The sequence below is a fragment of the Mustela putorius genome, unplaced genomic scaffold, assembly GCF_011764305.1.
Source record: "Mustela putorius furo isolate JIRA1106 unplaced genomic scaffold, ASM1176430v1.1 tig00000813_pilon_pilon_pilon, whole genome shotgun sequence".
NCBI classification, from domain to species: Eukaryota; Metazoa; Chordata; class Mammalia; order Carnivora; family Mustelidae; genus Mustela; species Mustela putorius.
Genome location: NW_025421485.1, coordinates 10,497,741 through 10,519,992, shown reverse-complemented (window position 1 = coordinate 10,519,992; position 22,252 = coordinate 10,497,741). Strand labels below are relative to the sequence as shown.

Genomic DNA, 22,252 nt, shown 5'->3' with positions numbered 1-22,252 from the left:
AACACTCACACCCACCCTCGACGTGACTGCGGCCACTGAAGACCGGCGAGAACCAAGGCTCCGGCTCTGGACATGCAGCGCACGCATGCCGGGGCCGCGACAAGCCCACCGTGGGGCGGGGCGGGGTCAGGAGAGCAGCCGCAAATCTGTCCCTCAAACCGCACCTTCTCCAGGACCTCCCCGGCTCCTAAGGCTCCGTCTTCTCGAGTGTCCAGTGAGGGAGCTGACCTCTGTGACCCCGAGGTCTGTGTCTTTACGTGGCCTCCCTTAAAATCAGTGTCTTTCTTACGTGGACTGCTTCAAAATCATGGGGGACCAACATTTGTCAACGCACCGTGTGAGCCCTCTTGCAACTGAGAAGGCCCACGGTGGGTGCCTGGGGACCTCGCGGACCCTCCTGCCATGCCCTTGCCACTGGCCGCCGCGCGCTGAGGGAGACCGTGCCCGTGGGACAGGCTGCACGCGTGCCTGGCGGCTTCCTCTGCCGTCGGACGGGGAAAGAGCTGCTAGGTCGGTGGAGACCGGAGCCGTCAGACCAGAGAAAGGACAGCCCCCGGCCGGAGGCCCGGCGAGGGCAGCAAACGTCGCCTCTGCTGGGGATGCGGACGGCGGGGAGGCTGTGCGCATGTGAGCCTGGGAGAAGCTTCTGTGCCTTTCCCTCACTTTTGTCGTGAACCACATAAAACCACTCTAAAGAATGAAGTCTGTTCAAAAAAAGGCCCTTCCTCTGCAAGAGGCCCCGCGGAGAAGACGGGACAGAGAGCAGGGGCCACGGCGTGGGAAGGGCCCATCCTCCGACACCCACCTGGTGGACCTGCCGCGCTGCCCCGGGGGCCTGGACACGCGGCCCCATGTGGGCCCCGTCACCCCAGGGCAGACTTGGGAGGGCCCCTGCAACATTCACGCCGGTGCTGGAACGGGCACCCCTGACCCCAGACAGGAAAAGAGCTTCTGTTCTGCTTGGGGCCGCACGTGGCGAACAGCGGGCCGGGCGTGAAGCGTGGTCATGGTGTGGCAGGCAACACACAGGCTCCCGGGAGGAAGGGGCACCTGGGGGCCCGGCCCGCTCGTCCCGAGGGCACCTCCTGCTCCTGCCCAGCACTCTCCGCCCCACGAACAAACGCATGTTTGATATTTCCAGGCACAGCGGAAGTGGCCCGACCTGCTCTGAATAATTTTCCTGCCACCGCCTGCCGCCCCCACACTGATGCGCAGTCGCTTCTGCCGTAGGCTTTAGACCTCACGTGACAGCATTTCTGCAAGAGCGCTGTGTCCTTGAAACCCATTCTCCTGAGAGGCGTTCTGGAACGTCAGTGCCTTCAGGCCCCGTGTCCCTGAGCAGGGGACACCCTGGGTTCACCCTTGAGAAACCCCCGTGTTGACGCATGGCCAGAGGAAGAGGACAGCCGACTCTCAAGGCACCCGTCTTCTCTGCGCTCTGCTGCTTGCGGCACCTGGAAAGCTATTTATTTCCACAGCGACTGAGAGCCGCGAGGCCCCGGAGACGGATGAGCACACTCCGAAACAGGGAGGCATCCCCTCTGCCTTCATCGGGGCCGGGACCCCGTGCAACCTCCCCCTGCAGACCTCCCCTGGGCTCTGCTAATGATTATAAATGGCAGAGAACCTCCAATTTAATTGCAAAAGGTAATGATGCAGCGAGCATAAGATTAGATTCACCACAGAAGGCAATATCCTCCAACGATAAAAAAAACGGAGGAGCTGGGTGTGAAGACGGCCGGAATCGATAGGAAGGTTTCGGTATTAAATACCACGGCCGAGGGCCGCCAAGTGGTATTGACAGAAGTGCTGAGGGCAGATAAAAACGAAGGAGAGAAAACTAAATTGGTCTCTGCAGAAAATAAGTTACAGATTAATCACTACCATAAAATCATTCCGAGGCGGCCGAGGGTCTGGAGAGAAGCCCCTGCCGGCTTCCAGGACGGGCTGTGGGCTCCGCGCACACCCAGGGCTCACCTCCTCCCTGGCCTCTCCCGCCCGGCAAGGCTCCCCAGCCCACGGCTCCCCCCAGCATCTCGGTGACCTGCACTCCATCAGGACAGCACTGTGCCCTTCCCGCCTCGGGTCTCTGGCTACACAGGGGCACCCTCGAGAGGGGAGTCGGTGGGGGATGGGAGGGTGCTTGCAGCCAACGGAGACTCGGACCCTGAGGCTGGCTCCCAGGAGGATCCCGCACTGCCTCCCCCCGGAGCTGCGGCCCCAGGCACTGTGTGACCCTCCAGTTTCCTGCTCCGCTCTAAAATCTGGGTGACAATTACATTCTACTCTATGATATACAAATACATCCTTTCCTCAATAAAAATACTGATTCTTTCCTTTAAATATTACTTACACGCTACAAGGACAGACCAACTCTTCAGTGTACGTGGAAGGCTAGGAAATCCCCTTCTGACCACGTGGAGTTTTAAGACACTAACGTTCTGAAGGGTCTGCCTTTGAAGCCATGATGGCGACCATCATTCTTCACACCATCTCCACCGCCTACCCAAGAGGATTTAGTACCGAGACAAACTGCGAGGGAGAAGAGCTAGCGCCGCATCACGGGAACAAAGCCACATGCAAGGAGCCACCGCTACAGAAATCCATCCCACACACGCTGCCCCTGCTACGTGTGGCCGTGGGGCGCCCTCAGTACCAGTGCCACCACAAGCTCTGTCAAGGCTCTAGATTTTTCTCTCTGAAGGCGTTACTTGGATGTAAACCAACGCGACGAGATCACAAACGGAATATAAAAGTCATAATTTAAAGTGGAAATTCTAAGGAATCAAACATGAACTATACCGATCAGCAACACATCTACTCCGGAGGACAAGGTACTGGAGGCGACGACGACCAGAAAGCAAAACCGGTTCCCAAGAAAGCCAGCGCTGACTCCTAAATGGTGTGACACACGTGGCCTGTGGGGAGCTGTGAGGACCCAGGCACTCCCGTCCTCGGAAACGGAGCCCTGAGGGCGAGGTGTGGGTCCCACGGCTCTGGCAGGGAGGTGCTCCCTGGCGGACCCACGGCCATACCCGCACCGTGTGGCGACTGCGGCCATGGGAAGGCGCACGCGTGCCAGGGAGGGAGGATCCGCTGATGGACCACAGGGGGCTGGGGGGGTCATGGGCCACAAGGGGGTCAAGGCCCCAGGGCGGTCACGGGGGATCACAGGCCACCAGGGTCAGAGGCTGTGGGGCAGCGGGGCCGCGGAGCACTGTCATTTTTACAACTCACACGGGAAGAAGTTCATAGCACCATGAAATTGTATTTTATGAGCACTCCAACCAAAAGGGAGTGTAACCAGACTTCAAAAACCTGGTCACTGATCTCCCTGATATGAGGAAGTGGTGATACAACATGGAGGCTTAAGTGGGTAGAAGAAGAATAAATGAAACAAGATGGGATTGGGAGGGAGACAAACCATAAGTGACTCTTAATCTCACAAAACAAACTGAGGGTTGCTGGGGGGAGGGGGTTTGGGAGAAGGGGGTGGGATTATGGACATTGGGGAGGGTATGTGCTTTGGTGAGTGCTGTGAAGTGTGTAAACCTGGTGATTCACAGACCTGTACCCCTGGGGATAAAAATATATGTTTATCAAAAATAAAAAATTTTAAAAAAATAAAATAAAATAAAATAAAACAAACAAGTAAATTGTTATGAAAAAAAATAAATAAATAAACCTGTGTTTGTAACAGCTTTAAAAAAAAAAAAAAAAAAACCTGGTCACTGAGAAGACGGTACACTTGGAACAAGAGAGTATATGTCCGAATATCCCACGGGCTCTTCTGGACAAATCATGTCCGAGGGTGGGCTTTTGTCAAGCTTCAGGTCTGTGCCCTTCTGCAGGGCCTGGAGGTGGCCTCCCCCGCAGAGCCCGTCGTGCAGTTCTCCGACTGGTAACTCTGTCCGCTCATCAAGTGTTTCATGCTCAATGTCAAAGCTGTGAGCTCGTCACTCACCACGGCCTGGCTGGAGCTTTCCTGCAGGTCCCACAGCAGGATGTGGCTGTCCGCAAGCGAGATGACCTTCTTCCCGTCCCCCGCGGGCTCCCACGCGACACTGCAAGGAAGAGGAGGACCCCCGTGAGTAGGCGCGTGGCCAGCCCCAGATGCCTTTGTGGCCGAGAGCCACCGCGCGCCCCTCCCGGGCAGCGAGGCCTTCCCGAGTGTACGGTCACGGCCGACACCCACCATGGCAGGACTCCAGATGGCACATGTGTGCGCGGCACTGTGTCCCTCCTGCTGAACGTCTAAGTCCTCCCGACTCAGCTGAGGTCGGGCGGTTAGGAGGTTAGGAGGAGGGGCTTGGGGGTGCTCAGGGTCACAGGAGGTGGGGAGGGCGGGCCTGTCCCTCGCTGCCTGTCTGCGGGGGTCTCCTTCTCTCCCGCCTGCCACTTGAGCGCACAGCGGGAGAGCAGCTGTCTGTAAGCCAGGAAGAGGGCTCTCACCAGATCGCGACCATGGGGACGCCCCGACTTGGACTTCTAGCCCCCAGAACCATGGCAAGCAAGGTCTGCTGTTTCAGGCCCCAGCCCAAGGTGCCTTGTGGTGTCCCCCCGAGCTGACGCATCTTCCCGGGAACGGAGGAACGGAGAGCTAACCAACAGGGCCAAGGATGGGAGGCAGCCCACTGCGGGCCCAGGTCTCAAGGAGGCCCTGCACGGACACTGCCATTTGGGGCAGAATGCCCACATCTTCTGTAGCCCAAGGAGTCGCGGCGATGGGAGGGTTCCGTGTCTGCCCTGCCTGGGACGTCATGTCCCTTCCTCAGGGGTCAGCCAGTGGGAGCCCCGGCTTCCTTGTAGCTGCAGCCAAAGCCACCCCACCTGATACAGTTCCCGTCCGAAAGATTAGCAGGGCACACAGATCTCGTCTCCTGTGCGGGACAGCCCCGGAGCTCGTCACGGGGTGGGTTTCTGCGTCGGCTGAGGATGTCCCAGCTGTGAGGGGTGTCTCACAGGAGGGGCTGCAGCCCGAGGGAAGACCCCGCTGCAGCCGCTGCTGCCGAGCCCAACCCTGACCCAGACCCCTGACCCAGGGCGCCCCTCCCTCGCCCCGCCCGCCCACGCTGTGGGTGCAGCTGGGGATGCTTGTAACCCAACACAAGTACCACCCAAAACCACAGTTTCTTTCTTCTGTTTAGTTTAAGAAACACAGAGTTCACGGCACTCTCACCACAGGCGTCCCGCTCCTCTACCGCACGAGCTTAGCGCATCTTCTGAAAAATGCACGACACCTGGTGCATAAAACAGACCCGATAACTGGTAGAGATACCAAGAAATCCGGCGCTGAAATCCGCTGCTCCTGTTTTGTTACGATAACGGCGAATCCTCATTTGAAAACACCTTTTTACAGCAAGACGGTCACACTTCCCCTGGTAGCCCGTTTCCATGGGTGACTTTGCAGGGTTCACGCAACGGACGGTGAAAGCCAAGGAGAAACGCAGGCAGGAAAGGAGAAGTGCAGCTCACAGGCCTGTCCGGGCGCAGAACGACACACGGACCTGCGCTCGACCCTTCCCGGCTTAGCTCAGTGGCTGCGACACATCCCCCCAGACCGGGCTGCCCAGACAGCACACATTTACCCCACACGTTCCACACACCGCGGGAGGCTGGCCACCCGAGATCAGGGCTCCAGCGTGGCAGCGTTCTGCTGAGGGGTCTTCTCCCAGCTCGCGGAAGGCCACCTTCTCCCCGAGTGCTTAGCGTGGTGGAAAGGGAGCCCACGCGCCTCTTCCAAGAGCACTGATCCCATGGGGAGGGTCCCACCTCCAGGCCCTCATTAGCTCCCAGAGGCCCCGCCTTCTCACATCAACACCCCGGACATCGGCATTTCAACATACAAATTTGTGGGCCCCAAAATGCCGTCCACAGAGCCATACACTGGGAGCAGAACGTTTAGGACACCGTGCCAGGGGTCCCAGAGCAGCTCTCATTCGTAACCTGAACGCCCCGGCACACACGCACACACGCACCAGAGGTCAGGATGAAGAGAGCCGCACGGCCATAGGGAGACCCCAGGGACAGTGACTGCCCCGTCCAGCGCTAGCCAGACCGCAGTCTGAAAGAGGGTGACACACATATGTAGACTGCCGAACGGAAAGCCAGAGATTCCCAGTAACTCGCAACCCACAGGGTAACAATGAGCCAATCTGATGCCAAAGACTGACGACCTTATGGTTTGACTGTGGTTTCCCCGGCCGGGCCCAAGGCTTCTGGAGAGCAGGTTCCCCTCCCCACAGGGAGCAGCGGTGTCTGAGCCACGTGGCCCGTGATGGGCGCTTGCTCGCGGGTTCCGAGGGACAGTGAGGGAGGCCAGTAAGAGTGGAGGCGCAGCGTACGCAGACGAGGCCCTTTCCAAGTACATTCAGTGAACCGCCGGGGCCTGAGGCCGGGAACACCGCCAACAGCCCCAAATGAGGAAGAGCTATACAGGCGTCCCGGCAATCCAAACCCTCCACTGAACCTCACGGCCTTATTTTATGTTTTAGACTGTACCGTCTCCCGAGCCCTTGCTCAGACCCCCTTCCCCTTCCCTCTGCCCACGGTTCTGACGTCGTCCGTCGGGGGGCCCAAGGCCACAGAACGAACCCGTGGGCCCTAGAGCGGGGGGTTTGAAGCAGGGCGAGCTGTAAAAACTAACTCCTGCGGCAGAGGGGAGCGGGGAGGGAGGGGGAGGGAGGGGGAGGGAGGGGGAGGGAGGGGGAGGAGGAGGAGGAGGACCGACGGAGAGCAGGCCATGAAGACTCACACACGTTTGCCTGAGGATCGATTCCAGAACTGTGGGGAACGTCGTGTGGAAGCGAAGTCTCGGGCTCGCTCCGGACCCCAGACCCAGTAGATGTCGCAGGACACAGCGGGCTCAGAGCAGGTCCTCCTCCGAACACGGCAGCGGCACTTACCCCTCTTCCCCCCCGCCTAAAGAGAGCGGTCATCTGGGTCTGGCTCTCCCAGGGGTGGAAGGAAAGGCGTGGAGAGGAAGGAGCGTGTCCTGTGGGAAACCACGGCTCCGCGTCCCTCTCGCAGTGTCCACACCCCCGGTTTCCGTCCGCCATTGCGCGGGCCAAGAGGTACCTCGCTCCGGGAACCGGCTTACGTGTGTCCGTAATGTCACCAGAGCAAACAACCGAATGAATTTCAAGCAGCCACAGAAGTAACTTTTTCTATCTAAAAAGAAAAAATATGTGATAGTTTAAAAACATGTTTAAGGGGCGCCTGAGTGGCTCAGAGGGTTAAGCCTCTGCCTCCAGCTCAGGTCATGATCTCGGGGTCCTGGGATCGAGCCCCGCATCGGGCTCTCTGCTCAGCAGGGAGCCTGCTTCCTCCTCTCTCTCTGCCTGCCTCTCTGCCTGCTTCTGATCTCTCTCTGTGTGTCAAATAAATAAATAAAATACTTTAAAAAATAAAAACATGTTTAAAAAGGCTTAAAAGGTATAGGAGGGAATAATGGCTTGTGATAGGAGACAGCCTGCTCTCCGGTTCTTACGGGGGGGGGGGGCGCGTTTAAGAAAACCACAGTGAGTATAACCAAGGACAGCAGCCGCATACACGGGCCACGGGGAAAACGAGGTTCGCAGCAGGTGCCCCAGCTGAGCCGGTGGGTGGGCCCTATGTCCTCTCGCGGACGGAAATCCCGGGCCTGGGTTGGGGCCACACGGGGGAGAGCCTTATTCCTGCCAGAGCCCTGTGAGACCCACTGCCCAGGAAAGGCCAGCTGAGCTTCTAGAAACACAGCTGCAGGTGGTTCTGTATCTTCAGAGGCAAGTCCCTACCCCATCGTGGCTTCGCCAAGCCCCCATCTCCCAGCAGGGGTGAACTCGCAAGGGTCTGAGCAGAGACCCAAGGCTGTGGGAGGCTGCTTGCTCCCCTGCTGGAACCAGGACTGAGGCCGGAAAGAGCAAGTCACTTCAAGAAAACAAACTTTTGCAGATTAGGACGAAGAGAGGCCGGCCACAGGAGGCAGGAGGGGCTCGGCTGAAACACCACTTCCTCCGGGAAGACCGCTCGGACTGCCCTCTGTCCTGGAGCAGCAGCCCCCGTCACTCACGTCGGCTTCCCCGCGAGAAGACAGACAAGCCCAGGCTCACCGGCGGAGCACCGAGCCCAGACTCTGACCCTCGCAGCAGAGACACTTCATAAAGAAGTGCTGGCAGGAAGAGGGACGGAGCATTAGTAAGGCTTCCTCCCGGCCGGGGCCCAGTGCCCCTGACAATGTGTGCAAAGTAAGACCGGAAAGGGTTCCAGTTACCAAGCACACGCAGCGAGGACCGGTCCGTGCTGGAGCCCCTTTGAGAGGGTTCGCTGCTCAGTCGCACACGGACCTCGTCAAGAAGAGGTGCTCCTCAACACGACTGTGTTGAGCTCTAGGCACAATCAGCCCCCGCGGTCTGCCTCCCAGCCCCACCCCCCTATGCCCCCTCCGGGCGGTGGACTATGGGGCTTTGCTCCTAGCTGACCAAACCGCAAATGGGATGCCCAGTGTGCCCCCGCAGCCCCGTGCGAACCCCTGGGCATCTCTGCCCAGGCGCCACACCACCCTACATTTCAAACGTACCAAACAGTGTTCGCTTCTCTACTGCACTTCTCTATCCCCGGGGCTAAAACTCTCCCACGGACAAAATTTTGGGAGTAAGTTTTTTACAAGTACCCTTCTCAGGTTCCACATAAAAAAGCAATAAAGCGTATTAAATTTTATTCGTAATGTCTGACTTCTTGCTTTTATACAAATCAGACCCAATCTGCCCTTGGTTTCATGAAAATCTTAGAGCTGCTGCTGGGAAATGCCGTCTCTCTGGCTCCTACTTTCCCCACAAACTCTGCAAAATCACCTGAGAACACGGCCCAAGAGCCCATGTTTAACCCATCTCTGGGCCTGTATCTGGCTTCCCAGCATCAAACTACAAAAACGGGACAAGGTCTCGTTCTTACAGAAATACCATCCTGGGGTGCCTGGGCGACCCAGTCGGTTCAGTGACTGCCTCCGGCTCAGGTCATGAACCTGGAGTCCTGGGATCGAGCCCCATGTCGGGCTCCTGCTCTGCCCTCTCCCCTGCTTGTGTGCTCTGTCTCGCTCACTCTCTCAAATAAATAAATCTAAGAAAGAGAGAAAGGGCATCCAGACAGTTTTAGCTCAAGTACCACCACACCTAGGAGACTGGCCTCAGCAAAGCTGTAGCAGCGATGTTTCGAGCACCAGTTACGTGCCACGTGTACACAGAATACTGTCAGACTTGGGTTCTGAGCTCCTATCTGTCCAAGCAACCCGTTTCTAACCACAGTGGTGGAAGGATCCAGGCCCTGCAGGCACAGTCACGTGGCCCATCAAGACAGTCTGCGACGTACAGGACAGTCACAGTCAGTCAACGCAACACGAGATCCATCTGTGGCTCCCACCACGGCCACTCTGCCCAAAAAGATGGCTCCAGAATGCCTCCCACCACACACAGCCCCCCAGCTGGGCAAGCGTGGCACCCCCCTAACGCAACACCCGCCCCCGGAAGTCAGTGCAACAGATGTGCTCAGCCATGAACCCCCCCTTGACGCCCCCTGTGCTTGCAGGATCCCGCACAGGGAGCCTCTGGGCCCATCGGAACCCCCACCTGCCTGCTCAGGGGTGGCTGTAGGGATTCCAGGACCCCCTCGTGAGCTCCGGCAAACGGGGTCCCCCCATCAGGGCTGCCATCCTGCAAAGGCAGGAGGCTTACAACAGGGTGAAACAGAGTGTGCGCCCGAGCACGTTTTCAGGTTAACGGGCATTTTGTGAAACTTTCATTATGGTGCACACATACATATGCACTGGGGACAGTCGTCATATAAAATGACCACTTCCTGATTTTGAAATTTGGAGAACGCTGCTTCAGATCACTGACGCTGGTCTTTTCTAGCAATTTCAAGTACCTGGGTAGAACTTCCTCTGCAGCACACAGTCCTCTTTTTACCTTTCCGGGCGTGCCCCAAACACTTAGCCTGGCTGAGATGACCCATTCCGTGCCCATCTGGCACTGTGGCGTGTTCCCGTGTCTCTGGGGACAGAGCTGCTGCCCCATATGAAATGGCCCTACATCACTGATCTTCTTTACTGGGGTTTGCTTTTAGGACAATTGAGTGTGCAACCCCAGCTACTGCACGTGTCCTGTCAGCACATGCTTCATGCTCCCTTTGACCCGGGCTTGAGCGGCAGGTGCACTCACAACTAACACGGTTACTGTTAAACAGCCCTCTGTGGGTGCGGAAAGCTCTCTCCCCTGAGGGAAACACATGAAGCCACAGCCCCTGCCTTCCTGAAATCCTGACTTGAGCTGCACTATTTTACACTCTAATTTAAAGTCAGATATGCTCGTTAAAAAAGCCTAAACTCCGCAGAAGTCACAGGCTCATGTATCGCTGCCCGCGGAAAGAACGCCTATCAACAGGGCATGTGGGGCATCCCGTCTTCGCTCTACACACGGACCTCGGCTGTCTCTTACAGGAACGCAAACCACTGACGACGTTACTCTGTAATGTGCTGCTTGACTTCCACGTCCGGGGTAACTTTCCATGCCAAATAAATGTAACTCTGGGCAAAGGCCACGCAGAATTCTGTTGTGTGGACACCTGCGATTCTTCCTCTCTTTGAGCTCTGATCTCCTCACCCGTCCGCTGGGGTGACAGTGGTGTGCCGACGCCACAGGTCCGGGAAGACCGGCACGCCAGTCCTCGGGACAGCCAGTACGAAGCAGGCGCTCAATGAGCCTCGACGCGCTCGGACACAGCTAGGTCTGTGCTGCTTTGACGGTGCACGGTGCTATTCTCCAGAGGCTTCTGGGGAAAGTCTTTTCCCGAAGACTGGGAGGGCAGTAGGACGGGAGATGAGGAACGGGCGTCCCGTGACCCAGAACCCGCAAACAGCCTTCCCACCCCCAATGCCAACAGCCTCCCTTGAAAAAAACTCTAAAACCCTAATTTGAAATTTGGCGGGAATATTAAAATTACCACCTTTAAATGCACCAAAAAAATTCCATCAAGATTTATTCTAAGAAAAAAATCTTCAGAAGAGGTTAGAAACTGAAATCCTTGCCCACTCTGAAAGGCAGCAGAGAGCTCAAGCGTGTCTCGCTGTCCTGTCCTGTCCATTCACACCCAGTGGCCTGGGCCCTGAGTCGCCGGCGTGACTTTCTGTGGCACCTGGGTTTTCCTCTGGTGATCTGTCCAAACATCAGCACCGGGCCCTTCCCCTCCGAGTCGGTGAGCAGTCTGGAGCTCCCCGTTACTGTCACACGCACCAGAAACTGGACTCAAGAGCTCCGTGAGCAGACCCTGTGCACGCGGCTTCTGGCCCTGTGGTGTTTTTATGGTGACGACAGGAAGGGGAAGGCTTCCCCACATCCTCATTCCCACGCTCCCTCTCCGCACCCCAGTCCCTGCTGAGTTTCCTCGGGCAGACCGCACAGGCTCCCACGACGCCCAGGGAAGAGCCGACCTGGGGTCTGGCTGCCGCAGCCCCCCCAAGGCAGCCTGTGAGCTGGGCGCCTGGCCCTGCCCCCAAGGAGCACGTCGCCGACCGCAGACGACCCTGAGGCAGGACAGGAATCCAAAGTACACGGGCCAGGAATCGATGGGGAGTGAGAGAGACGCCGACCTATGGCAAAGCTTGTTCTGCAAGTTCCGGATCTCTCTCTCTCACACACACACACACACCATACATACACACGTACACCCACAAATGTACACACACACACACGCACACCCTGGGGGAGCTGGAGCCGAGCCCTTTCCCTGGAGTATAACACAAGCCACAGCTGTGAGCAGAGCCTTCCTGCTCGGCCGCCTCGGTGTCAGGAGGACGATACAGCCACATTGAAGAATTCTGTCCTTCACAGAGGACATGCCTCGTGGAGCGTTGACTCTGCATGTCTACAGGACGTGCACTGAGGTGAGCCTTTGACGTCTGCCGTTTATTTCTGAGAGAATTTAAATCTGTAATCTCTGAATGACATGACCTGAAAAAGAAAGGGCACGAATCCGCCTTCTCGGGGCTGCGACAGTCAATCCCAGCACCTTCGTCTGATGGGGCAGAGGTTCCCCCCGCAGAACAGGGAAGGGAAGAACAGGTGCCTCAGACACCGTCAACTATGTTACCGGCAGCTTGTTAGCGCACTAGACAAGGCCTGCACGGGTCTGAGGGTGTGGGCGCCGGCCAAGAGTGTGCAGGGGCTTTGAGAGGAAAGAGCAGTGTCCCGCTGGCCACCAGCACCACTTCCCAGCCAGGGACACCCTCTCACTTCCCTGCGCCACCACATGGCCTCACTTCCCACTGCAGAGTGGGACACTGGCCTGAAAGCAGCAGCAGAGGCCGGCGGCCCTTCTGATCCCGCCCTCACAGGTGCGTGGGGGCAGGCTCACTAGGAAAAACCATGAGAAAAACAGCCATCAGACTGGAAACAGGACTAGCAGACCTGCAAGTAAAAGCAGGAAACCTAAGTTCACTCTCTGGGTCATGAAGTGGGTGACCAGATGCCCTGACTCACTGGGGGCCACTTGGGGCTGCTGATGCGCCTCCAAGCTTCCTCCGCCCACTGCCCTCCTGCACTGGCCTCTTGTCCTGCTGCGTCCACCCACGGGGCAGCGGAACTCCCAAGCAAGCAGCCAGAGCTCTCGGGCCCTTCCCAGGGAGTAGGACCCGTGAGGCACTTCCGCAGAGTGGCAGCACGCCGCCGCTCCCACCGCACGCGGTCTTGCCGCTGGGTCCCACTCCTGCCCCTCGTATTTCGTCATCTCTCCTGAGTCACACGTCAAAAAATACCTGTTGTTGATTTATGGGGAGCAACCCCCCAGATCATCAATGTTTGCGCCTAACGACACACAGCCTGGGATAACCCAAGCACGCGGAGTGGGACAGAAAGACAGATCCCATTTTATCACAGACCATCACCATGAAACTGGGGCCATAAACACAAGAAAATAACCTCGAATTTCTGCCATACTTGCTCCTCCAAACTAAGTTTATTTCTCCGTTCATAAAATCATCCATTTTTCTGCTTGATCACACTCTGCCAGTGAATTTGAGGGGACATGAAATCCCATTAAGAAGTCGAGAACAAAGTAGCATGTACCTGCTAGGAGTGGGCAATACCTCTTCATAATCGCAGAGGGGAAGGCACAAGCAAAGGGCTGCTTCTGTAAATAAACCCAAATAAAAAGTCTAAACTTCTGTGAGGCAGTTAACAAGGGCCCTAATGGCAGGAATGATGGTTCTAATCCGGCAGGTTTCACGCTGATCAAACGAAATACATGCCTCTCTCCTCCAGATTAGTGGCTCCAAATGAATGATTCACACTCTGGATGCCGGAACCTGGGGTGAGGACAGCTCAAAGGACACCAGAAATTCTTAAAACAACCTCGATATAAATTTAATAATTTAAATCCACAGCATTTCCCTGCCTTCCCTATTCTCTGAGCTGCTGGGGGTGGGAAGCGGGGGAGCCACGGAAGGCCGGCCCCCAGGGCGCGATCTGCACGAGGCAGCAGCCGCACGCGGCTGGAGGACAGGCTTCAACCCACAAGAAGCAGCTGTGCGAGGACTCCGAGCTCCCCTGCATTCGACAACCCATCATGTTCATACTTTACCAAAAGAGCAAAAACCTTAAGAAGGAAACACGTCTATTAAGTCATTGGTCACAATTAAAATTTTGAAAAACTCTAAAGCAATACAATACGTGAGTTCCCCAGCTTAGGCGTCTCTTTCCAAACGGAGATTTGGCAACCCGGCTGATTCCTTCTTGTTGGAAAAGGCACAACAGAACACACGACCGCTCTTCCCAGTGAAAGGAGAGTTTAGGAGTCCACCACCACGTCGAGAAGCTCACTGCCCAGCTCCGCGCCGTGCGGGTTCTCGACGGCCATGCGCGTGGGGACTTCTGGGGGTAGAGTCGCGTCCGTGCACGGCCTGGCACCCGGCAGGCGAGCTCGTGCCTCTGGTTATGAAAAGGCTGTGCACATGTGGACATCCCTCACCGGGACAGACTGGTAGTTCAGGAGACCCAGAGCACAGGGCAAGAACAGGCCGGGCACGACGGAGGGCACATCCTCTCCGACGCTCCCGTCTCTTGCGGAGGCTGACGCCAGCCGGCGGCAGCCGCATCGGTGCTCCGAGCTGCACATGTGCGGCTCCACAGAAAGGAGCAGTCTGATGAGAACGGCCCAGAGCGGGGAGGGGCCGTTTCCGGAGTTGGAGAGAGAAGACCCGAGCCCTGCTCGCCGAGCCCCGTGCTGCTGAGAAGCCTCCCCCGACAGGAAATGCTCACGGTCCGCGGGCTCCTCCCTGGGGTGCATGTGGGTGATGTACACACTGCCTGGCCCTCCCTGGGCATGGCTCTGACCAGATCACCGCGGTCCCCTCCTTCTGCCCCAGGGGGAGCCGCAGGGTACAGCCAGGGCTCTCAGCATGCTCTGCCTGATGGATTCTCGCCGGCCCTGAGGGCCCACCTAAGTCACCCCAGAGTTCACAGGTCTGTACCTCCAAGGCCACCCCAAAACTGGCCAGCGGTGGCTGGTGCTCCCACCACCACCTCCTCCAAGGACGTAGGAGGAGCACAAGCAGGCCAGCATGAGGACGCTGCCCCCACCTGGTGCTCCCCCACCAGCAAGCCCAAACCCCTAGGCCTTCCCAGGAAGTTCAAAGTTAATCTTTAAATGAAAACGCATCTTGGGGGTCATTAAGCCTCTGCCTTCTACTGAGTTCTGAGTCCACTGGGCTCCCTGCTCAGCGCGAGTCTGCTTCTCCCTCTGCCTCTCCCCGCCTTGTGCCCTCTTTCTCTCTCCTGCTCTATCCCAAATAAAGTCTTTGAATAAATAAATAAAAGTACATTTTGGAATAAAACTGTCTACCCAAATCCCAAGTAGCGGTTTGGGCATTTCCTCTTCTCTTGGGTCCGCATTTCTTTCTTCTTCCGTCACCCCATCTTCCAAACGGGAGAAAATGTTTAAAAGTCCCACGCATGGGGTTAGCGCACCTTCAGGCTTGAACTTTTTAAATTATTTAAACCTCACGTTTAAACAATCACCAACAGAACTAAATGCTACCTTCCTCCAAACGCGTCCCTTGCACACACCACTGCCCACGGGGAGAGCTCACACGTTCTGGGAGACACCGGCTGGTCGGTAAGCAGGTCGCCTGAAACACTCTCTGAGCCGCATTTGCAAAGGAACGTGGGCTGAAACCGTAGGAGGGATGCGCGTTTCTCTCCGGGTGGGTGTGGTTACACTCCGCGACCACACTTCAGACTCCGCGTGTGGCTTCTAGTGCGGGACACACCTGCACGTCGTGCTCCGCTAGTTTTTCACCACTTCCCTAACACGGAATCATAACAGCATCGGAGGGTACGAGAGTCCGGGACACGGGACAACCGTGCTCGGTGTACGGTGGAGACGTGAGCAAAGCTGAGAGAGGAAGGCTCTTCACGCTGTCCTGGAGCACCGTAAGACGGTCCTTTCCCTGCACAGAAGGAGGGGTGTGGGCCTCCTTCGGGGCCTCTGTAACAGCTACCGGACGTTAGTAGTGAGCCAGGAACCAGGGAAGAACTTACACCTCAGTACACCCAGGCTGGTAAGGCCAAAAAGCCGGGACACAAACCTTACGAGATCTGATAAATCTACAATCATAAATCGTCACAATCACTGAGAATTCTCCAGCACGGTTGACCGTAAAACCGTGCCAACGATCTCTGAATTCCAAATTTCTTCCTTATCCTCAAAGACAGCTTCTGTAAGGTGTCAAGGATACTCTTGAATTTATTTTGTTCACTGTTCCATCAGACTGGACTAAAAAATAAACGGGAAAAGAGAGATGGGCCGACTCCTTTCTTTTCTGGCCAAACTCCCTCAGCATCAGTGGCTTCACACACGGCTCTTCCTCTGCTCCCCTCCTGTCTCAACAGCACGGCTCACACCCCCCTCCTCCTCCTGATGGGAGTGCGCACGCCCACCGGGCTCAGCCTGCCTGGCCTTTCCGCGGGATGCTTACCTCCACCTGCACTTGGCAGAGAGCCGGCTCGGGGAGTGGAGGTCAGCCGGTCACCCTGTGGCTATCAAGCGCACTCGGCAGTGCAGGGACGCTCCCTCCCGTCCACCTGTCAGAACTCGAGGGGTGCGGGAATGTCATTCCTTTCCCTCCCAGCCCTGGAAAGTGGCTGGTTACTAAGTTTAGTGCCGTCTCCTTTAAAGGAGATTTTCGTGGTCCGTGAAAGCAGGTGACGGCATGACTACTCCGGACGTACCCCCGGGAGCCGGAGCACACTAGAGCCAGGACCACACCAGAGCTTCCACTGCTTTATGGGGCTTCCACTCACAGGCAGGCAGTGTCGATCGTAGCTAGGATGCTTAACTCCTCAGCAGCGGGGGCGTGAGGGGCTCACCATGACCGAGAGCAGGTGGAGAAGCCCGGGAGGACCCGCATGGCTCACCAGCCCCCGAGCCAACAGCAATGACGCTGCAGGGCAGACGACCGCTCACAGGGGCCCAGTGGGCCCACACGCGGGAACTCCCTGCTCCTCCCCACTGCCAGGGCTCCCGCCGGTGAGAACAGGACAGGAGGCCCAGGAGGACGTGCTAGGGCTGCCGTCACTCCACTACCGACGTCCATGCTGCGTTTGCGGACGAAGGCCCTGCACTGCAGGTCTAGTCGCTGACTCAGGGAAGAATGACCACACACCCGCACACACGCGCGCGCGCGCAAACACACATACACGCACACACACGCATAAACGCGCACACACATGCACACACCCAGGGGCAGCTGTGAAGAGTCCCCCCCCCAATTACCCACCCCGGGAAGGGAAGAAGGGCCAACAGCACGCACGGCAGGAGACTCACTCTTCCACCTCGTTTCTTACCACAGTAAGGTGGGATTTTATTCATTTTACTGAGTTATGTAGGTCTCATCCCACGCCAGAAAAACACAAGGCAGCTGACACACACAGCCTGAAGTATAATGGGGCGAGATACAGGGAAGATGCGGAAGACTTCACAATTTGGTCAAAGCATCCCCAAGGGCCTTCCCTTGGCTGTGGGCTGCACTGACCGCAGCGCGGGGGCACTCCAGAGTTCCAGGCGAGGTGGGATGCGGTGCCACTCCCTCCCAGCAACAGGCAGAGAGGAAGAAGGCTATGAGCTATTGACTGGCCCACTGAGGAACAGGTGTGTGCCACTCAGTGTGGGACACGGCGGCCCCGGCGAGTGTGGAGCTGGAGTGCTCACCGGAAGGAAGGAGGCACGTGCCCACGGGGACAGCGTCAAGTTCTCCCACACTCACCGCACACTGGCGGCAGGAACAAACCACAGGGGAAGGGAGAAAGTGCGCGAGAAATGAAGGGGGCTTTATTCCTTGCAAAATGAGGAATTCCCTGGAAAGCACAACTTACCGACACTTGTCCACGAAGGACTAGCTGGAAGACGTGTGGACGTTCTCAGAACTTATTCTGGTGAAGATGTATTTACACTCCCAGCAACAGAAACAACTTCCAAATCGCAGTGTGACGACCCCAAGTGGCTCCTTTCGCTCATTCACTCAGCAGGGAGGCGATTCTGGGCGACGTGTGGTGTCCCGGGGTCGGCCTGCCTGGCTCAGAATCCCAATGACTCCACTGCGTAGAAAGGCTGGATGCGTGCTCCTGCCTTCCAGAGGGCGGTTACCGGCTCCGCCATAGTCCCTGCCTTAGAGGACCCCGTGGGGAGGAGGCAGTGTCTGCAAACCTCAGGAGGGCTCCTGGTCACGGCCCCCTCACGAGGCAGAGGCCTGCGGCTGGCGCTGTCCTTGGTGCTGAGGGCGCCCAGCATGGTCACGACGTCACAGGAGTAGAGCTGGGCGCGGGGACAAGAATATGTGGGTGGGCGTGGAACAGCGACTATTTTAGAAAGGTCCTCTCCGAAGAGGGAACACCGCACCACAAAGCCGGTGGCTTGTTAATCCACACCAGAAGCTACGGGGCAACCCCTCTAGGCACAGCTTGGGACTTGCCCGCCGACACTGTGGACCCGAGAAAGGAAGAGAACAGACGGTTGGCTCGTCTGTATAATGTACCCTAATGAGTAGGGAGGGGCCACACTCCACAGAGACCCTGTACGGAGCCACGGTAGCTCACGATTACAACTATGAAGTGTTTCCTCCTTTTCGGGAATCTTCACCTACCATTGAGAAAAGGGGGACTTCCCCGTCAGTAACCCGATGCAGCCCCAGGGCAGGTGAGCACAAGAGACGGGGCGTGCGGCCCCCCAGCCAGCACTCTGTCTGCCTCCATGGGTGGGAGCTGAAACCAAACACAGTCAGGAGACCTTCGAGAATCTTCAGTGGTGGGTGGGCTGCGGGCACTGCTCCCTGCTGCGTGTTGGAGGACTGGGACGGGGGTGTGGGCCCACCTGTGCTGGGGCCCAGCTGCTCCAGGGCAAACAGAAGGCGAGTGGCACTGAGGACACGAGCCCGCACGGTGCCCTCTGGGGCACAGGGTCAAGCCCGCAGACTGGGCTGCGTGCTGTTCTTAGCAGCAGCAGGGCCAATGCCCGGCATGTGTCTGGGAGCCCTCTCTTGGCGCCGCTTCAGTCCCGAGTCTAAATAGGAAAGGAAAGCAGACTCAACTACCCAGTCGCCTCAAGTTCGACCACAAACAGCACCTTCTCCTTCATGTGCTCACCACAGCTCAATTGCCAAAAGCCAAACTCCCTACCTGGTAATAAGACGTCGCTGAAGACACTTGAAAAGAACCACACATGACAGTCCCAAAGGCCAATGAGGGTGCAGAGACTGGGTCCTCATATGTTGCTGGCGGGGACATCAAACACAGTCACTCCAAAGGAGGCTCCGGCAGTTTGTCCAAAACACACCTACAGGTGCCCCGCGAACTGCACACACGGTCACTCGGCCGGGAGAGATGAAAGCCGTGATCATGTGAGCCCCTGTCCATTCCTGTCAGAGCAGCCTGATCAGGATGTCCAAAGCCCGGGGGAAGCCCAGCTGTCCTTCACTAGGCAAATGGTCACACAAACCGTGGTCCCACGGACTACTACTCAGAATAAAGGGATGAGCAACTGCCGGACACAGGGGACAACAGGTAGGAACCCCAGGAATCACAGTGCGTGCACGAAGCCACAGTCAAAGCCTCCAGAGTGCACAATTCCATTCACAGAAGCTTTTCAAAAGGACAAATCTGCAGGAAGGAGCACAGACCCAGGCTTGTCGGGGATCCAGGACAGAGCAACGGGAGGACTGGGCTGCGACCGTAAACAGGCAGCAGGAGGGCTCCCGGGTCTGTGTGTTGAGTACGGTGCTGGCTGCAGCAACAGACACACAGGGTGACACGGCAGAGAACTCACTATGCACCGGCGGCAGGTCCTGTCAACACCCCATCCCCAGCGGTGACAGAGCGGAGGGTTATACCGTGTCACCACTGGGGGAGACGGGTGACAGCACACAGGGTCTATCTGGGTTGTTCCTGCAGCTACGGTGGATCACAGCTCCCTCTCCCCCTTACACCAGCAAACACGTACAGTGACGTAAGGGGTAACACAAGGATGCAAGAAACGCTTCGAACAGTAGCAGCGAGTTCAGAAGAGGGCGCCCTTCCAGTGTGAAAGTCAGGAAGACCGTTTCCCCGGATGCGCTTACGTATCAACGGGTCCTTCCTAACAAGTTCCCCTTTCACAGGGGCGCAGTCGTAGGGGGTGTGAGCCGCGGTGTGATACGGCGGTGTCGTTGCAGGGGTGCAGTCACGGCAGTGTGATCACGGGGTGTCATCGCAGGGATGCAACCACAGGGGGTGTGATCACCAGGGGTTGACCACTGGCATGTGATCACCAAAAGTGTGTCACCGGGTGTGAGGATGGGACTATGGTCACGGGGGTGCGACCACGGGTGTGACCACCGAGTGTGTGGTCACTGGGGTGTGAGGATGGGCCCGGGATCAGGGGAGTGCAAGCGAGACTGAACATCTCAGTGACATTCATTTCCTGACAAGAACCCAGAGACGGGGCGCCCCTCCTCTGATGGACACGGCACGGGCTATCTGAACACAGGTGCGAGTTGGGGCAGCCGACCAGCACCCCTGCTCCCCTGAGCTCCACGCCTCGGTTTACTCACCAGCGGCACTGAGGCCATCTGCACACACTGACCTCCCCACGGGCGCTGCTGCCTGCTCGGTGTCTACCCTGCTCCCGCACCACTCACATACACGCTGCACTCAAACGCACACGCGTGTGTGTCTGCACACGTTCCAGACTTGCTCTGCACTCTCGCAGCCCCTCGTGAGGGGGCAGGGCTCCTGTGCGTCTCCTTTTCCTGCAGATGATGCCTCTGGGAGGGGAAGGAACCGAGATCCGGCACACCGCCCACCACCGAGGACACAAAGGACGTCCGCAGACGGCGCCGACCCCAGCCCTGCTCCCGCTGCCACCCGAAACCCACTGCCGCTGAGACACCGCATCGGTCCCAGCTCTGCAGGGTGGCTCCTGAGCAAGCCCCTCTTCTATTTCACTAGTAAAAATTAATGACTCTTTCCTCGGGGGACCCACAGCCCAGAGCTCCTGACGATCGCAGGGCACGCCACAGCCTGCCCTGTGCTGCTTCGACGTTCACGCTGCGGGTCTCCCCTGGGGGATCGCGCATGGCTCCTGCAGGCCGGGTCCCCGACCCATGACCTTGGTGTCCCCAGAGCCTGGGAGGTGTGTGCAGCAGGTGCTTAATAAATAGGTGTTGGATTAAACTTACTTAATTATAGATTTGGTCCAAACAGAAGCTGACACACAGAGCTCTTTCTCACACATGCACACCTGAGTGTGCACGCAGAAGTGTTACTACACTGAGTAAAATAGTAAGTACTGTTGTAAACACCTGTACCGATGCTATGCACCCACAGTCCCTTCTAGAAAGCTCGGCCTTTGGAATCTGCAGCGGCTCCAGGGCTGAGGAGGCCCCCCAGGCATGGAGCCAAGCCAGGTAAGCACCGCTGCGCCTTGGCCACAGCATGCGGGCAGCGACAGGCCGGGGGCCTGCTGGGCGCTGGCGGCACCTCCATCCCAGCGCTGCTCGTGGCATGTGGAGGAGACGCAGGATAAAGATGCGGAGGGCTCGGGGGCACCGCACCCTCATTCACGCTACAGAAGAAGAAATTATGAACCTTCAGCCCAAAGTACACATCCACTAATTACACTGAGGGCTGCTGAACAGAAGTGCATCCACGAAGCTATAAAGCAACAGAACATTTAAGTGCTCTCCAGCGCCCGACCTCACCCTCATCCTGGCAGGTGCCCGGCAGCAGGGATTTATACAGAAGGGACACCAGCACACACGCGCCTTCACGGCGTCGGCAACAGGCTTCCCGTTACGCATCGAATCTGGAGGACAGCTGGGACTGAGAAGGAAGGAAGGGAGAGAGAGAGAGAGAGAGAGAGAGAGCCGACCATCCACAGCATGTCTTCACAAGAAAGCAGGGCCCCGAGCAGGAGCCATGGCCCCAGGACCGGGTGTGTGCACGCGGCCCAAGCTCCAGGCTTGCTGTGGGCAAGTGAAACGCGCAGAGCCCTACCAGGCCATGCTGCCGTGAGCCGTGTTGTCGAGGTGACAGAGCAGCTCCAGCGTGTGCGCAGGGCTTGTGGAATCGTCGGGGGACTCGTGGCCGCCGGGCTCCAGCTCCTTCGGCATCCTCCACACGGCCGCACACGTCAGGACTTTGCTGTCTGAAGCTGAAGCAACAGAGGGTCATGTCAGCAGAGCGCGGTGCACGGCCACGGCGCACAACCACAGTGTCCGCGGCGCCGCACACCCACCCCGCCGCAGACACAGGGCAGGTCCGCTCCGTAAAATATTCACACCCACAGGCCGCAGAGAGCCAGCGGAGCGAGGGGCTCAGACCCTGCTCGCCAGCGGAACAGCCACTGCTCCCCGCCGGCAGCCACCTCACCCCTGCTGCCTCGTGGCAAAACCATCATTCTGTTGAGAAGAAAATTTAATTTTCTTCAAAATCGATTGCCTTCGGTCCTTCCTCCATGGATTTTCAACACAGGGAGCAAAAGGTGGGGGTGGGTGTGCGGCGGACACAAACACCGAGTGCAGCTTGGGGCCACGGTGGGCACAGCTGCAGGACAGCCCCAGCTGCGGGAACCCAACACCCACAGGGGTGCCACCGGAGCCCAGGGTGCTAAGGCGAGAGCGCGTGGGAGCCCCACATGGACGCGCACACAGTGTTGTCCTGCCGCGGCCTGGTTCTCCAGGAGGAGCACAGCCCAG

General features: G+C 57.8%; 1 protein-coding gene across 4 annotated transcripts in view; it reads right to left on the bottom strand.

The window, feature by feature from the left end:
• Positions 1–22,252, bottom strand: part of EIPR1 (EARP complex and GARP complex interacting protein 1) — a 123,904-nt gene that overhangs the window by 13,955 nt on the left and 87,697 nt on the right. For all 4 annotated transcript variants that reach the window (XM_045084930.1, XM_045084929.1, XM_004745729.3 and 1 more), the window contains 2 exons: positions 21,552–21,708; positions 3,965–4,064 (listed from right to left, as the gene is read on the bottom strand). In XM_045084930.1, coding sequence (XP_044940865.1) covers positions 3,965–4,064; positions 21,552–21,708 — 257 coding nt within the window. The remainder of the gene's footprint in view (positions 1–3,964; positions 4,065–21,551; positions 21,709–22,252) is intronic.